General features: G+C 43.7%; 1 protein-coding gene across 2 annotated transcripts in view; it reads right to left on the minus strand.

Moving 5' to 3' along the window:
• BABAM2 (BRISC and BRCA1 A complex member 2) overlaps nt 1-19,247 on the minus strand; it is a 431,165-nt gene that overhangs the window by 193,504 nt on the left and 218,414 nt on the right. For both annotated transcript variants that reach the window (XM_021088348.1, XM_021088349.1), the window contains exon 7: nt 10,578-10,687. In XM_021088348.1, coding sequence (XP_020944007.1) covers nt 10,578-10,687 — 110 coding nt within the window. The remainder of the gene's footprint in view (nt 1-10,577; nt 10,688-19,247) is intronic.

Here is a 19,247-nt window from a genome sequence, read left to right on the forward strand (position 1 = left end):
AGACACAGCAATAAGGTAAAAAACGGCTTCCTAGAGTTCCTGTCGTGGCTCAGTGGTTAACGAATCTGACTAGCATCCACGAGGACGCAGGTTCGATCCCTGGTCTCGCTCAGTGGGTTAAGGATCTGGCGTTGCCGTGAGCTGTGATGTAGGTCGCAGTCGCAGCTTGGATCCTGTGATGCTGTGGCTCTGGTGTAGGCCGGCAGCTACGGCTCCAATTGGACCCCTAGCCTGGGAACCTTCATATGCCTCAGGTGCGGCCCTAAAAAGCAAAAAAGAAAGAAACCGGCCTCCTGACCTAATGATTATGTTGGCTATTTTGAGAGCAAGAAAGAAGTTAAAATGTGCTCTTACTGAAACAAATATCAGTAAATGGAAACAACAGGATTCTTAGAAAAATGGTCATTCATTATACACCCTTATGGCAAATGTTCCCACCCTACTGGCTTCATGACACTGAGGTCCCAGACTGACAGGTTTACTAGTTTATTGAACATCAAGCATCTGAAGCCCAAATAAATACTGTGTATGCATGTGACATCACATCTATAAAAATGTGTGTACACACATATCTGCATGCACACACCTACACGCATATATGTACATATATATCCACATTCGGCACACACGAGTCTATATGTATCCATTTTTCAAATGTATATACAACCTGTTGTGATTAATAAAAATGAAGTTCATTTAAAAAGCATCTAATTCATCATTTATTAACACGAAATGCTAAAAAGCCTCACTTCTAACTACAGAAGCCTGAGAACCGTTTTTTAGGTCTATCTTTTACCCACAAACTCGCTCTTGGCGATGAACAATTGTATGAGTTGTGACAAATGCATGGAGCTGTACCTCCGCCACCACAATCATGATTCAGAACAAGGCCGTCTCCCTAAAAAAAAGTCCCCAGGCTGCCTCTTTAGAGCCAAGCCTTCCTTCTACCCTCATGTGAAAGGTTTTGACATTAAAAAGAGGTCCTTATACTTGGAAGGGATGAGAGTGAGTGCTTCACAGCCTCAACGACTGTCTGGTTCATAATTTCATGCCCCCTTTTTGACACACTGGTTTCTACCTCTACCCAGTTTGTGACCCAAAAAAAGGAATTAAGGGGGAAGTAACTGAAACAACAGGAGAGGAAGAAATAGAAGAGTTCAGATGAAGAAAAAAAATATGTTAGCATTTGATGACAAACTAGATGAGCCAGTTAAAAAAGTGGGGGGGGACATGCCTGGGAGATACAGCGGAAAGCATGGGTTGATGAGTGATCATTTATGAGGAAAGGTGATGAACTTGGCTTTTAAGCAAGAGAATGATGAGAACAGATCTGTTCTGGAAAGTCCACTCTGCCTGCAGCGTGGCAACTAGATGCAAGTGGGAAAGAGTGGGTGTGGGAGACCAGTTAGAAGAATAGCCTGATTGAGAGATGGGGACACTGGCTCAGCTACGTTATATAAAAGGATAGAGGTTTACTAGAAACCAACCACGAGAAGGAGAGAAGCATAGGAAAGCGTTTCGACAGCTGCACAGCAGAACATCACTGGAATATCATTCTGAGCACATTTATAACCACAGCCATCCTCGTGGAAACTAGAATAATCAAGACACGATGCAGGAGAAGGTCTTAGCAATATGGTCAACTAGATAACCTAGCCCGTTACAAGATGCCTAAAAATACTAGATAAAAGTTTTAAACAAATACAGCTACACGTCTAAGAGCAAGGAGCATCCCCAGAAGGGCCTGTGCCTGGTTCCATGGCCTGTGGTCGAGGGTCTGGGATGTTGGTACACCAGGGGCTAGGAGTGTGTGGTGGGCCCTGAGCTCAGATAGGACAAGGTAGCAGACAGCTGTCCCACCTGTTCCATAAAGCAAAACTAAGAGTGTTTAAGGCAGTGACATAAAGACTAATCTGGCAAAGAGCTGGGTGCATAAAGCCTTGAAAAGAGTGCTCAGGGAAGGGCGAGGAGATGAATGAGAGAGACAGCGTCGAGGCAACATCAACTGGCAGGTGTTAAGATTCTGGAACAATGGCGAAAGGATGGTCAAAAATAGGATGCCCGGGTTTCACGGCAGGGGTCAGCAGAGCGAGAGCAAAGGCTTCATGAAAAGAAGAACACAGGAGAAGAGCAGATTTTGAGGACGGGGAGAGGGGTGGTGTTGGGTGATAATTTACATGTCAGATATTAAATGTGAAGCTTCAGTGATTGTTCTAGCACAAGCCAATACAGAAGGCAATGCACAGTGGAGAAATGAAATCTAGGACAAGGATTCTTACAGGAGCTTATGCACTGGCTTCATGGGCATGTGTGTGACTCTCAGAACTGTATTTAACTTTTTTGTGTCCGTGCACTTTTCGGGGGTAAGTCCACAGCTCTCCAAGATTTTCAAAGAGGTTTGGGTCTACCTGCTATTCCTTTAAACATAACGTGTCAACTTCGGATACTTTTCACCTTTGCTGTTCAGACGATGTGTCTAGGTGTCAATTTCTTTTTATTTAGCCTGTTTGAGAATCAGTGTACTTCCTCTCTTTGGTGACTTCCAGCAGTTCTGGAACATTCCAGACCATCTTCTCTCCTACTTTCTAATTTCTCTGCTCCTGCCTGCGACACAGCCTACTGTTTTCATGAAGTATACCACTCCTCACCTCAGCGCTTCCACTGAGGAACATTCTCCTACTTGTGAATAAATATAAACACACAGGGACCGCATTCAACAGTAATGGTCAGTGCTCAGAGCTTCACTGTTGAGACGCACAGTTCAACTGAAATTATAAACTCCTCATCTTTGTTATAGAAAAAAAGCGTCTGCACAAAATCCTTGAGATATCGAGTAGAAAAGGTGCTAGGCCTGATGTTTTTAAGCAAAGACACGCTATATCTTAGGGTTTTAAGCGAATCATTATGTGGTAGAGGGAAGAAGAGCATTTAAAAGAAACAAGGCACAGAACTGCCCAAAGGTACAAATTAAATCCAAGACAGCGCTTAAGGGGCCAACAAGTTACAGAAACATGTACCAGGAAGTTTACATTATCAGGGACTTACACACATCTTCGCTCTAAATATCTATTTTCTGCTAAAAAAAAGAAAGCTGGCTAAAAACAGCCATCTATCACTAACTGAGGTGGCTGGGCAAGTGGGAGTTCTACACTAGAATATTTCCAAAAATATGGTCTTTGGGGGCTGATTGATTTTTCTCCCCGAACTCCATTCCGTTCTGGTGCTTTTCTGCAATGTTTCAAAGTGCAGGCTGAGCTCTTGATCGTTTGGGAGGCACGGGCAAGACAAAAGGCCACGGTCACTAATGAAAACTTGCTGAACTTACTCTTCAGAATTCCATTCTCAGTCACGAAGAACCCTGCTGGCCCTGCTCCCAGACTAGTAAAACGAACATCTCCAGTCCCTAGAGGCTAAGACAGCTCGCTCCACTAAAACCAAATACACATCTTCTCCTGACAGCTGGTTGTCTGAGCACACTCAGGACTATATATTTATCAAAGGGAGAGGGGAAAAAAAAAAAACCAAAAAACTCCAGGAGCACAATATTTATTACAGGATCATCTCAGGGACTCAAGGAAACATAAGTAAGGTTAAATTAAGCCATGTTTACTATGATGTTTTGTGACTTAAATCCTGACACAAAATCCCCCCCAGAGATGTAAGGTCTCATTTCTTGAGACAATGGATGCCAGGTTTAAAAAAAAAAAAAAAAAAGGCAAGATTGACTGACTTTGCTTTTAAAATCTCTGTTTAGTGACATGATTCCTCCAATTATTCTAAAACATCTCGGAGCATCCAAAATGAAAATTTTAAGATATTAAGATGCTGAATTCAGCATTACAGTTAAATTTTAAAAAATCACAAAATATTGAATTTAAAAGCTCATTGCTTTTAAAAAGTTTCCTCTCTCTGATTTATCTGAATATCCATAATCTCATTCAATCATACCCATAATTCTCAGTATTATTTTGATTCTCAGTTCCTCCGACCCTTCTCTAGGCCCTAAAGTCAAACATCAGGTTTTCCCAGCCTTTGTGGATTACAGGCTATCCAAATGGATTACAGGCTATTCAAATGTTCCACGTGACCAAGTCTGTGGCCAGGCACGTTGTGGGGTAAAGGCAGGGGAAGGGAGGATGGAGAGGCCACAGCAGGAATCAATGACAGGTCACTGAGATCAAACGCCTATTTACCACCTCCAGGATTCAGCTCCGCCTCCCAGCAATAAGACCAGGGTCCTCAAGGGAAACAAACGGGCCGGCTGGCCCCACGGCCCAGCAACAGGAAATGACAAGGAGACCCCTTACTTGCCTTTGCAGGCACAGGGATCCAACAGGCTCAAAGCTTCACACACACGCCCTGCCCCCACCAAGGTGTCCCATCCAGGGGGGCTGTGGCTGAGCTCAGACAGGTGGGCTGTGGCTCACCGGCCCTCCACTGGTGGAAGAAGAAGCCCATCCTTTAGGAGTTAAGAGTCCAGAGAAACACCATGACAATAGAGGCGCAAAGAGAGGAACAGAAGAGGGTGGAGTCATGCTGGGGAGGCAGGTGGCGGTGGTGGTCAGAAAAGTCCCACGGAGGACGCAGTGATGTGGGGACGATCCGAGAGGACAGACCCTATGGGCAAGGGACATAAAGTCAATGTTCTAGCATAAGAAGGAGCCCCAGCAAAGGCCTGACAGTGAAAGACATACAGTGTGTTCACAGGAAACCACACACGAGAAAACAGTTTGACTGAGCAACAGGAAATAGAGAGAAGCCAGATTGGGGTAGAAAGGCCAGCTGGGATTGAAGTAGAGAAAACGCTGGAAGGTAAGAGAGGTGTGTGCGTAATTCGGTTGGCAACAGGGAGGCAAGATGCTGTGGAGCCAGGAAAGGCTGTTACACGACCAGAAGTGACTTCAAGAGCAGAGTGACAGTTTTGCCCTGGATAAACTTACACAGGACGAATCGGCCCCGCAGGAGACCCGGCAAGGGAAGGACTGACAGGAAGCATGCATGGCAAGAAGAGAGAGAGGGGATGGAGAGAGGATTTCCAGTAGGAAAAAAAGAGCTGGCTATGTCCTCGGAATGTGGCACCGGGGAAGCCAAGACAAAGAGAGAGTGCCATGAAGAGAAAGAAGCGGGTGAGGCAGGAGGAATGATGAGTCTGGTTTCAGACCCTTTGGACTTGAGGTGTCAACTGAACACACAGACAGACCTATCTATGAAGTGGCTAGAAAAGCAGATCTGGAAACAGGGAGAAGAGCTGGATCAGAAAGGGGGGTCAACCACAAAGAGGTGAGGCCACGAGAAGGGCCGAGGGGCGGCATCACGAGGAACCCAAGGTAGCACAATTGAATGGGCTGGAAAAGGCAGTAAGGGCAGTGAAGGCGCCCAGGAAGGGTCTAAGAATTCCAGGTTCAGAGGGGAAGAGCCGTGTGCTAGACCTCGTGCTAGGAACACAAGCCTGACGATCGGAGGGGACGGTGAACTGTTAAGCAGGTGCCCATTTGAAAGCAGTAAACATACATTTTTATTAGTTACAGGCTCACACGTTTCATCTCCAGAAGAGCCACACTGCACGGGACAAGCCCCACACGTTCCAGTTTTCCAAAGCCCCCCGCCTCACCCAGTTGATTGGAAGTGTGGTCTCCTCCTCCCCTAAAGGCTTTCCATCTTAACAAGTCTTTTCTTGGGTATTTAAGCACCAACTGAACATGGAGCGTGTGTCCAACACTCCAGGAGGCCCTTTCATTTACATTCTCCTTGGGAGGAGCGGAAACTGAAATGTGAGATTTATTCCCCTTTACAGAAGATGAAATGAGCCTCAGAAAGGCTGCGCATCTCAAGCAAGAGGGCCAGCCAGTGAGTGGAGGAGCCGACAGCTGCTGATGCCAAGTCCCATGGTGGTTTTTCCACATACAAGTTAGAACTCGCCGTATTTGTTCATATCTCCTCTACCGACTTCTAAGCCCATTAAAGGCAGAAGCCAGATCTCATTTTTCTGGATCTCCTCAGAGGCATCCAGCAAAGGGCCTCAGGACTTGGTCCCTCTTCGCTGTGTTTCGTTGCCTGAAAGAACGAATGCGTGGATATTTTGCAGGCCCACAGGCCTCGCTAATAGTGCGTGTCTGTGGGCTGGTAAGCCTCGGGTACTTATTTCCGAGGCGGACTTAACAACACAAAGTTTCTAAAAACAATTTCTGTACTTGTGAAAGACGCCACCTGGTCCGCCTCAGGGGCTGAAGTCCTCTTTTTATGCACAGAGTGGGAACAGCACGGGGAGTGATGACTGCTTCTCTTCAAACCACTCCCACAAACCGTTCAAGGCGAGGAGAGGGCCCACACCTTTTGGGGGGGGCGGAGAACTGTGCAGCCTCTGCTGCCCATTTAACCTCTGGTGTCACGGCTGCAAGTGCCAACAGTCTGGGGAGGAGGGGCGAGCAGAGCAGGGCTGGTGCCAGCTCTGATGATGCAACCCTACGGTTCCAGCTTTTCTGCCAGGAAAAAAAAGGCAACTGGTTTAAAATCTAGCATCCCCCTCCCACCCCATAATCCAATCGAAATCTAATTTGCATAACTGACCACCAGTCTCCTGTGTATCCCTCATCACAGACTTTTTTTTTTTTTTTTAATGAACAGTATTTAGGGTCTGATTCAAGTGTCCGGTTGGGTTCCTTGGACAACAAATGTATGGACCCTGAAACATGTGCATTTCATAAATGTCCCTTGTTTGAGAAGAATACAAAGTTCTCAGAAGCTGTTACTCTGCAGGCCATACATCCACAGCGGGAGACCAGGGACCCTGACACTCACACCAGAAAGGTCACGTGTCCCAAAGCTGCCAGAAACACCCGACAACTACTCCAGGCCTGACTTCTGAAGTGAGATCAGAGCTTCAGAAATTATAACACCCTTGGAAGTTTTCTACCCAGTGTCTCTGACAGATGTTCCCTTTTGTAGGAATGTCTACTTTGGGGGCATTTGGTAGCCACGTCCCTTGAAACCTTTAGAGGACAGTAAATTGATCCCTTTTCCTATGTGTGATGACAAGACCCCAAAGTGGCCTTTTCCCATGTCTGGGACTGGCTGACATGGGCATAGTACCCTCACCTACTGCATGGACGAGCTGGGGCAGAGATACATCAGCCAGACTACAATGGGGTATCTCTCAGGCTCCAGACATCTTTCCATGCCCATGGGGAGCCTTTGCTTGTCAATTTCTACCCAACGTGGTGGATCGGGCTCTTGGTCTCCTGGGCCTCTGCCGGTCAGATGCACTGCACGAGGCGGGGACTTCCTAGAAAGAGCCACACCAAAAGCCAAAAAGAGTACAAGCCTCAGCTCGGGCAAGCGTCTGGCATCAGCTTCGGGCGGGTCCACACAGGATGCTTTGCCCATGACTCCTGAAGGAACTCTCCAAGTCTGAGTCTATAATCAATGCCTAGATAGCTGAAAGTGGACTGGATCGCATGAGGCACAGAAAACCAAGAAGAGCTTAACACAACATCAAAGGCAGTACCAACCTCTCTTTACTCAGTTCCTACCCTATGCCCCTGGCCTTACTGAAATGACATGGCTTTTTTTTTTTTTTTTCTGTACTCTGAACCCTGCAAGAGTTAACCAAAGATATTAATAACTTCAGCAACTCTGTAAGCCCTTAGAAGGTCATACCACGATTTGACCACTTTCCATTTTAACCTTTCTCTGAAACCTCATTTTTAGAACTTCTACCCAAGCACATAAGAACTTTTGGTCATTTTCTTTGGTATTATAAATGCATTATTAAGGTATTAAGTGAACCTGTATCAGCCAGGGAAAATGTACAACCTCTCAGGGCAGCGGTTTCACATTTTCTTCTGAGAATTACTTACTGACCTAGAACATTGCCAATTATTTACTATTATTTGCTAGTGTTTACCATGCACTGCATTTGTAAAAGCATTAGAGGAATGAAAGGACCGGTTTCTTGCCCTTGAGTCGCCTGCAATATAGTTAAAAGAAGAAAGAAAAAAAAAAAAAAAAAAAAAAAAGAAGGCACACCACTAACTAAATCTAAGATGGTCACATTATAAGAGTGATATAAATTCAGTGTTATAAGAACTCAGGGGAAAGCCAGACTAAATGTGCTCAGGGAAAATGGGTAGTAAGTAGATGGCATTTGAACAAGGTCTTAGAAAAAGTACAATATTTCAACACAAAGAGAGCATCAGAGAAGGGCATTTTACATGGAGGTGACAACTTTAGCAAAGGCACAGATGCAAGAGAAAACAGGTGAATTAAGAAAACTTCAAGTGATGAAGTCTGGCAGAAGGACACGTTACCGGAGGGGAAGTGATAGGTAACTGATCTGGAAAAGTAAGCTGTGGCTAGTCCTTCACATAAAAAGGGGGGGGTTAATGTAAAAAGCCAGATTTTAGAAACAGGAAATGGTTTTTAAAACATACCCATCGCTAATAATGTTTCCCATCATATCGCTGACTTTTCAAGTGAGAAATATATTTTATCAGCAATTGTACTTGCAAACTAGGTGCAATAGCTTCAAAGAAAAATAATATGGGGAGTTCCCGTCGTGGCACAGGGGTTAACGAATCTGACTAGGAACCATGAGGTTGCGGGTTCGATCACTGGCCTTGCTCAGTGGGTTAAGGATCTGGTGTTGCCGTGAGCTGTGGTTGGGTCGCAGACGCGGCTCAGATCCCGCGTTGCTGTGGCTCTGGCATAGGCCGGTGTCTGCAGCTCTGATTCGACCCTTAGCCTGGGAACTTCTATGTGCCGCAGGAGCAGCTCAAGAAAAGGCAAAAAGACAAAAAATAAATAAATAAATAATATGGATGCTGGAAACATTGTTTTTTTGAGCTGGCAAATTCTTGGCAGCAGCTTATCTAATATATATATTTTTTTAATTGTTGTTTAGCTGCACCCACAGCATGCCAAAGTTCCTGAGCCAGGGAGCAAACTGTGCCACAGCAGTGACCCAAGCTGCTGCAGTGACAATGCCAAATCCTTCACCCACTGCACCTCAAAGGAACTCCTTAACTAAGATATTCTGATTACCCACATCTTGTGATTGCTTCATTGATAACCCTTTTTTCTCATCACCAAAATACCTACTTAATTCAACTCATTATGTAGGTACTGAGTGGCTAGTCCAGAACTAGTATTTACTCACTTATTGATGCATCTTTTCCTTCTCTGCCCCAACTTGTCCTGCTAACCACTCATCCATTCTTCTCCTATAAACTACATCGATAACATCAATCGCTACTACTCGCTATAGTGCCAGGCACTGCAATCAACGCTTTATGAACAGTATTTAGTAGAATCCTCCACACGACACTCTGAAATAGGTATCATTACCTCTACTTTAAAGATGGGGCAACAAATTCAAAGATGTGAACTATTTCGCCAGCTGGTAAAAGGGGCAGAACCCAAGTTGAAACCAGATACACTTGATCCTGGAGCCCTTGCTTTTTACCACTTCGCCCTACTGTCTCCAACACCCTCTGGCCGGTTACCGCTCTGGGTCAGTATTTTCAATGGAAAATTAAAACATTCATTGAGGGCCCGCTACTGTAAAATCCTATTCTAACTGCTGCCAGAGGTATGTAAGTAGATTCGGGAATGCCTGTAGATTATTAACGCTTATGATCCTCCACATTTGAGTATAAACAGCTATGACTTATATCAGTCTCTAAGAGGGTATGGCCGTGACTCATGAATCAGAGCAACTAAGGTCCCGGGGGGGGGGGTGGGGGTGAAAATAGCTTAGCACACGAATGTGGACGGTGACCACATCTCAGACAGAAATCAGCCAACCCTGACGAAATAACTTACAGAGAATCTAAACACCACATTTCAATCAGAGTCTATAAAGACTCTCGGCTGATGAAAACTCGGCCCTCTCAGAAGCTCCCAACCAAATCTGCTTACAATCCATTTCCAATGAACCTCAGCTTCCTTTGAAGTGGAGTAAGCTGGTAAAGCATTCCAGCCAACAATAAGCACATTGTGAGGCCAGTCCTTACAAGATTCATTACTGATGAATAAAGTTACTGGGTCAAAACACCAACGTGCCATCAAACTTCGGGCACCACGTAGCCTGAACATGGTGTGAAGTTATAGAGAACTATTCCAACACGGAAAAACAGTTGGAACATGTCTTCTTTTTTAAGCTATCTGCCTTTTAATAGTCCCTTTACTAACTTCTGAATAAGATAATATTTTCAGGAGACTGGTTACATTTTCACAAACAACTGCAAGAGTTACAAAGACATAAGAAGTGGGGTAGACTGTTGCTGGGCGGTCTCTTTAGAATAACCAGACATACGCAGCGAACATCTGGGAGGACTCACAGTTTGGGGCTCCGTTTGCCAGGCACGGTATGCCCGTCAAAGACTGCACAGCTCGGAGGCAAATACGAACTGTGTTTGCTCTGCAATCTGAACTCCAAATTCAATTCGTTTTTAAGAAAACAAATGTCAGCAAGGAGTAATCGTTTGTAAGAGTGTAAGGGGAGCAAGAGAAGAAGCATGCATGTTTGATTAACAAGGAGAAGCATCGGGCTGCATAAAATTAATGCCACTGGTACTTACTGTTCAATTCGGGGTGACAAGTACAACTTGGGGTACACCTGAGTGGCTTCAGTGTCCTCGAAGCTGACAGAAAGGAGGGCCACATCTTCTCCCGGGTCTTCATTCACATCCTTAAACAGCGAGAGAAACACAACACTGTCAGCACCTGCTCTTCTAACATCTTTCTGGTGACCAGGTAATGGTCCCCTAGCAACGAGGCCAGGGGTGTGAGTTACCTGGATTCACACTCTGCACATCCTTTGTCACAGACCTAGTCACTCCCCTAGAGTGACAGCCCTCAAACTTTCCGATCAAAGCCCACCACAGTGAGAAAAAGACCCCCACCAATTTCACTTGTTCACCTACTACAAGATGGGGAAAGCGAACGCGGTGATAACAAAGAATTAGGCAAAAACGTAGTTAACGAATTACAGGAAATAGGTCGCTAGCAGGATATATAGTGGCTTATAATTTACATACTACATACAAACAGCTTGAAATTTACTTTTCCTAGAAGATGCTTTATAAACGTGATTTATATCGTGAGACAACATCTTAAAATAGCCAGTAATTTTATTATATCTACCTTGATAATACGTTGTAAGTTATTTAAATGGCAGACACTAGCAAGAAACAGATCACTACGAAGTGTCCCACACACAGGCAAATGGCAGGGTGTTCTGTACACTCGGCTTTAGCAAAAGGACTATGGATGATTCCTGTGTGAACCAGAAGACACAGGTATCTTAAAAGTCTAGTTATAGAGTTCCCGTCATGGCACAGTGGAAATGGATCCAACTAGGAACCATGAGGTTGCGGGTTCGATCCCTGGCCTTGCTCAGTGGGTTAAGGATCCAGTGTTGCCGTGAGCTGTGGTGTAGGTCGCAGCCGAGGCTCAGATCCTGCATTGCTGTAGCTATAGTGTAGGCTGGCAGCTGTACCTCCGATTGGACCCTTAGCCTGAGAACGTCCAATGCCATGGGTGTGGCCCTAAAAAGCAAAAAAAAAAAAAAAAAAAAAAAAAAAAAAGTCCAGTTATAAGAATACTATTATAAGATAAAACACTGTCGATCCAAATATGTATCAAGAAACACTGAAAGGTTAACAACCCACAAGAAACTAAACTGATGATGATAAAGCTAAGCCTACTATAATTTATAATTAGAAAGCAAGAATAACAACAATCAAATATCATAACCAACTCAAGCCAGCACTTATGATACACTGATGAAGTGTCCTAAGTTAAAATTGTGGGACTTACAACTATGTGTATCTGCCTTATGATTACTGCCAAGCACTGAGTATTTGCCAGACATCTGAATAAAATAACCACGTTAGAATAAACTCACATAGCGTGTTCATATTAATTTGTAAATAGCAAATTTTAATAACCCTTCACGTTCTTTTTTTTTTTTTTTTTTTTTTTGTCTTTTTTGCCATTTCTTGAGCCGCTCCCGCGGCATATGGAAGGTTCCCAGTCTAGGGATCTAATCGGAGCTGTAGCTGCCGGCCTATGCCTGAGCCACAACAACTCGGGATCTGAGCCGCCTTTGCAACCCACACCACAGCTCACGGCAACGCCAGAGCCTTAACCCACTGAGCAAGGGCAGGGATCGAACCCGCAACCTCATGGTTCCTAGTCGGATTCGTTAACCACTGAGCCACGACGGGAACTCCCTTCACGTTCATTTTTGGTTGAGCGTGGCTCCAAGTCAAATATAAGTTTTTTAAAAACTTAGTAGAATTGCACCATCTCCCACCCAGAGAGACTGCTAAGAACTGACCCGCATTTCTGATCTGTTCACAGGTCCTCAGGAGGGCTCAGCAGCCATCCTAGGAGGGGGCCCAACTCAGACAATAAGAATCTAAAACACAAGACAAATGAACGTCTCTATGAAACAGAAACAGACTCACAGACATAGAGAACAGGCTTGCGGTTGCCAAATGGGAAGCGGGCTGGGGAAGGGATAGATTGGCAGTTTGGGATAAGCAGATGCAAACTATTACACATGCCCAACTGAATCACTTTGCTGTGTACCAGATACTAGCACAACACTGTAAAGCAACTACACTTCGAGAACATACATTAAAAAAAGAAAGAAAACGAATCACTGCCCATGAGCAGTGGGAATCTCAGATATCACGTCCTTCCTTTGATCTCCAACTAACGTCAACCCTGCTTCTCCTACATTCTAGGAAGCTGGTCGCCACACTCACCGGCTCACCTCTAAGACCTTCGGTCTCCTTGCTCTGCCTTTTATTGGGATAACAGGAGGCAGAAGTGAGGCAAGAATACATAGACAAGGACTGGAAGTCTCTCCCATCCTAAAAACTAAACATTTTAAAAAGAAAAGAGTCACGCTGGTCTCTACCTAGTTCCCTGGATTCTCTCACATCTCCTCCCCTTCACAGACTGCTCAAAGAGTGGTCCCCACTGCCCGCCTCACTCCCTCCCCTCCCAAGGTCCCTTAGCCCAGGGCAAAGCCTCCCAACCCTAAGAGCCCATGAAGATTGCTCCCGCCGCGGGCAGCTACTCAACACAGCAGACGCATCTCCATCCTTGTCTTACTTGATCTCTAAACAGTATTTGACAATAGAGATCTCTCCTCTGCAAATACGCTTTCTTGCTTCTAAGAAACTCTACTCTCCTGGTCCCCTGTCTCTTTGGTCATTTTCCCCTCCCTTTGCATTCTTCAATTTTTAACTTCTCAATTGTTTGTTAGTGTTCCTTAAAAAAAAAAACGTATGCTTAAAAAAAAAGTATGCTTGTTGTAAGAAGCCAAATGACACAGAAGTTTTTATTTATTTATTTCTGGGGCCATATCCACGGTGTGCCGAAGTTCCGGGGCTGGGGATTGAACCCATGCCACTGAAACAATCTGAGGCACAGCAGTGACGACGCTGGATCCTTAACCTGCTGAGCCACCAAGGAAAAGTACGTCCACCCCCACTTTTCAAAGGAACCAATAGTAACTGCGTAGGTGGCCTTAAACAGCTTTTTCTATGATCATGAAAACACACACACACTTGCATATAAATAACTCTTTAACCTAATGGAGTCATATTGTACACAGGTCTCTACCAACTGCTTTCTAAATAGCCACAAAATATTCCACAGCATGGATTTATTTTTTATTTAACCATTCCCCTAGCAACAGACATTCAGGTTGTTTGTAATTCTTAGCCACTATTACAACAAATATCCTTGTAGACACATCCTTCACTACTGGGACTGGTATTTCTTGGTAGACAACTAAAACTCAGCATGTTGGGTCAAAGGTTATCAACATTTTATATTTTAATAGAGTTTAATATATTATTTTGAAAACATTTTGCAGCAATTCACATTTGGACCCAGGACTTTGCCTGAGTATGAGAGAGAGCCTTTTTCCGTTCATCCTGAATAACTAACCCTGGCCGAGGTCACTAACTTAATGTCAGCAATCTGATAGCTGGAAAAATGGTATCTCAATTTAAGAGTCCATGAATGCACGCGGGCAATTTTTTCCCGTGTCTCCGGGTCATTTACATTTCTCCTATAAGTTTTCTCATCAACTCCTTCGCCCATTTTGCTGAAAGGTCCTTGGATTTTGTTGTTGTTGATCAGATCTACTAACCCTTGACTGTCGTGTATTCTAAACAGTTTCTCTTTTTGACATCTGACTTTGGCTGGGGGCTCTTGAAACATCAGATGAAAATTTAGATTTCTACAGAGTTAAATGTGGTAAATAACGTAGAGGTTATTTAACGGTTTTCCTAGTTTTTCATCTAACGTGGTTACCGTTTTATTTTTGCATACATGTAGATTTCTAATACACGTATACCTGGGACATATTTTTAGGTGCTATGATAGAGGAAGTATGCTTACGACCTCAGCACAGTGCCTGGAGCACAGAAACCACTCAACGTTCGCTGAGTGAATAAATCTATAAACAATCGAATGTCAATCCTAAACTTTATTCTCCACACCTAGGGATTTTTCAGGAATCTGCTTTACAAGAGTTGCTGTCCCCAGCGATGTCTGGAAACTAAGTGCGGACTCCTTGCTCCTGCTGCCCCCGCAACACACCACGGTCCCCAGAAACTAGTGCTTTTAAAAGGAAGACTAAGATTGGGAGTCTGAGTTTATCTATCACTTTTGCTGCTCTTTTACAAACGATAAAGAATCCAAGCTTGGATATTCCTTTCTGTAAAATAAGGATGGAAAATTAAAAAAAAAAAAAAAAACTTATAGTCTCAACAAATAGAAACTATGTAATTATATAATACGATTTTAAAACTCAAAAATCTCTAAAACTAAGGTGGAAGCTGAGCTTGAAAAAAGTCACATGCTGAGGGGCAAATTCATTTTATGATCTGAGTGCAGAAATAGTCTTTTGAGTTAGACTGGGCACCTTGAGACAGTCCATAAAAAAGGAACTAACATTGAATTGACTTTCAGATGCCTTTCCCCACCGACTAAGTATCATGGTTGAAGGTCAAGGCGCTGAGCACCGGTCACAAAACTCTGTTCTAAAAAAACAGTAATAAAATAAAAAAATTAGAAAATAAAAACAAAAAACGGCAAAACCCTGGGGGCCACTGAAACCCTGTTTTATTAACAGCTTCATCCCATAAGCCTATGGATAATTTATAATTATGTGTCTTTCCTCCTTTTTAACTTCTCATGTCACTATTTAAGCACAGAACAGAAAAGCTCAGAGACAGCCCTCCTAACAAATGGCAAGACCCGGGTTTCTATCACCAACACTTATTGTCTGGTGTCCTCCAAAAAGGACACGCAATGTTAGTCGGAATATAACATTAGCCGTTTCCAGGAGTTCCTTTTACCAACTACTTGAGGCTGATTTCTTCCCCTGGGCGAGGCACACGCGTTTTCCCCGAGTTGGTATTTGATTCCTAATGGATACGTAAGTTTGACTTTGAGAGCTTAAATAAGCCCAAAGAGTTCCAAAAATACAAATCCACACGGCGCTGTTTCCAGTTTCTGCAGCCCTAACAGGCTTGTACATGTGTTCCTTCCCATCTGGGAAATTATAAAAGAAGCTCTTGTACCATGGTTCTTAGAAGCTAACATTACCCGTGATTATTGTAACCACTAATGGCAGCATGTGGAAAACAGGGGGGGTGGTTACAGTGCAGTGGGGACCTTTAAAAATGTACAAGTATACATTTGCAGGGCTTTCTAGCTGCGCCATGCGAAACTGCAGCAGGCTAAAAGGGGGGCAGGGCTGCCGAATCTGCTGAAGCTAACCTAACAGCCTGCCTCCTACCTTTCTAAACGCATGCCAGGCACTGATATGCACAGGGCAAGGCAATAGGGGCCACGATATTTTGCTGAGATTTAACAATGGATTTGGCTGTAGCAGCAAGGGGTTCCTATGGCTCACAGTGAATAGACACTAGATGGTGAGTTCCCTGCAGGCTGGCAGTTTTGCCTGTTCATTTTTGCATCCTCAGTGTCTGGAACATAGTACATATAGAGCAAATTGGATGGAAAAGGAAAAAAAAAAAACTGAGTGAGTGCACAAATGACTGTAAGAATGGGTAAATGATGGAGTTAAACACAAAATGTTTTCACTTAGAAAGAGTCTCAATATCTCTTTAGTTCCTTAAATCTTTTTTTTTTCCACTGTACAGCATGGGGACCAAGTTACACATACATGTATACATACTTTTCCTCCCATTGTCATGTTTCGATGTAAGTATCTAGACATAGTTCTCAATGCTACACAGCAGGATCTTGTTGTAAATCCATTGCATCCCTTAACCCCAAGCTCCTGATCCCTCCCACTCCCACCCTCTCCCCCTGGGCAGCCACAAGTCTGTTCTCCAAGTCTATGATTTTCTTTTCTGTGGAAAAGTTCATTTGTGCTGTATGTTAGATTCCAGTTATAAGTGATATCATATGGATTTGTCTTTCTGTCTCTGATTTATTTCACCCAGTATGAGAGTCTCTTGTTCCATCCATGTTGCTGCAAATGGCATTATGTCGTTCTTTTTTATGGCTGAATAGTATTCCACTGTGTATACATACCACATCTTCCTAATCCAATGTCTGTCAATGGACATTTGGGTTGTTTCCAGCTCTTGGCTACTGTGAACAGAGCCGCAACGCAGGTCCGCAAATCTTTGACTACTTAATAGTTGATTAAAGAAAATATTTCTTTTTTAGAAACCTGAACAATATACAAGTAAAAGATACACCTACTAAAAAAGTTAAAATTCTGCTTCAGTCGTAATGGTTTATTTCTACAACTATTCTCCCTTAGGGCTCTGTGCAAATATCAAAAGGGTGTAGAAAAAACAATAATTAGCCATGGAAATGAAAGTAAACACAAGTACAATCTATCATTATACTATACATCCTTGATATGCTAACTTCCCAAATGAGAACAGTAGCTATTAAGCAAGCCCTGTATGTTGGGTGTCAATATAGGAACAAATAAATTATCAATTAACTAACTGCCAGTATATGTGACAAACCACGGGTTACAGAGGAAGACTGTAAAAGAGCCTCTGTATTTCTCAATTCAAAAAGCCTTACAACAAAGCTATAACTATTACTAGCAAAACCTTACTAATGTAAGGACTATAAAGAAGTTATCACACTGTCTGTGAAACATCGAGTGAGAACCTTTCGGAGTTACATTTAAAATGACATTAAACTAGACCCAGGATTAATCATGATTCCTGGGGTGACTACAAAGGAGGTCTGAGGAAGGACCTCATTAGACAAAAGCTGTGAGTTTTTGAAAAGATGTAAGCCAATTCAAAATTTCCAAAACAGAGCCTTATTTTAAAATATACAAACTGAGGTTTGTACTTGAGAGGCTCCAGTATTTTGATACTATAGATTCATGATCAAATGACATAAATCTAAATTTTTCGAAGCTAAGTTCTTCTCATGATGCTACACCATTCATTTAACTACCACTTAACAAACTAAGCAAAATATATAGGCTGTTACACAGATTCCAGAGAAAAGTTAAAGTCGGAAAGGGGCCGTGGAGTGAGGAGGGAAGGGAAGTTTCAAGAGGCTGGTCAAAGAAGACTTAGGAAGACTTGGCAGTGGCCTCGCATACATGACAGGAGATTTTGGATAAAAAGTCCTCTTGACTCACTGTGTTATGTATCAGCATAAGCAGCCCAAATCCAAAATTTAAATGTGGCTATTATTAGCATTAAGACATGACAATGAATATGCTAGGCAATGGAATTACATCTAAGTAAAAGAAATATGCAAGAACAAGAAACACGAATGTCAGGGAAGACCTTGGTCTCATTGCTGTGGAGTCTCTGTCCAATAGCTATACTGGTCATTTTGGAAATCAGTTCATTTCCTCTTTTTTTTTTTTTTTTTTTTTTTTTTGTCTTTCTGCCTTTTCTAGGGCTGCCCCCGTGGCATATGGAGGTTCTCAGGCTAGGGGTCTAATCGGAGCTACAGCTGCTGGCCTACACCACAGCCACAGCCATGTGGGATCCAAGCCACATCTGTGACCTACACCACAGCTCACGGCAACGCCGGATCCTTAACCCACTGAGCAAGGCCAGGGATCGAACCCGCAACCTCATGGTTCCTAGTCAGAGTCGTTAACCACTGAGCCGCGACAGGAACTCCCAGCTCATTTCCTCTTCATCAAAGTACTGGGAAATATACAAGAGCCAGGAAAAGCAGTATAGTCAGAAAGCAAAACGGACCCAAGAGTAAGGAAGGTGAGCCACACAGATGAGGAAGCGGCTCCGAGTCTGGCCCCCTTGCCTGCTCGTGTGGCAGCCGGCCCTGCATCAGGGGGTTGCAGCAGTGCAGTGGGGGTTCTGCAGGCCTAGTTACAGCGCATCTCACCGCATACTGAGCTCTCAACTAAAAATTACCTTGATGTTTTGATATCTCTTGTGAAGGGAGCATTTAAGAGAGTTACTTCTGATCTCGTTTCTCCAAATGGAAACGGGAGTAAAAAGATCCTCTCTGCTTAGTCCAGACAAACAGGTCCACTCCTCATATATTTCACTAGATCTTGACTAACATTTTGGCACGTGATCACTCCCCTTACCAAAAAGCTTTCTCTTGGAGTTCCCACTGTGGCTCAATGGGTAAGAACATGACTAGTATCCATGAGGACATGGGTTCAATGCTTGGCCCCTCTCAGCGGGTTAAGGATCCGGCGTTGCCGTGAGCTGTGGTGTAGGTCACAGATGCGGCTTGGATCCCGACTTGCCATGGCTGTGGTGTAGGCTGGCGGCTACAGCTCCAATCAGACCCCTGGCCTGGAACTTTCATATACTATGGGTGCGGCCCTAAAAAGAAAAGAAAAAAAGCTTTCTCTTGAGGGGGTTGAGAGGGCAGACTAGGGCGAAGGGAAGCCACGGGGATATAAAATACAGAGTAAGGAATATGGTCAGTGATAGTGTAACAACTCTGTACGGGGACAGATGGTTACTACACTTACTGTGGTGACCCTTTCATAATGTATGCGAATGTCAAGTCACTATGTAGCACAACTCAAAACTAGTACACTGTTGTACATAAACGATGTAGCAAATAAAAAATAAAATACAATTTAAAATTCTCCCCATGAGATCCTATTGTATATAGCACAGGAACTATATCTAATCACTCGTGATGGAACATAACGAGAAAAATGTGAGAAAAAGAATGTGGATGTATGTATAATGGGTCACTTTGCTATA

The sequence above is a fragment of the Sus scrofa genome, chromosome 3 (genome assembly GCF_000003025.6).
Source record: "Sus scrofa isolate TJ Tabasco breed Duroc chromosome 3, Sscrofa11.1, whole genome shotgun sequence".
Lineage (NCBI taxonomy): Eukaryota > Metazoa > Chordata > Mammalia > Artiodactyla > Suidae > Sus > Sus scrofa.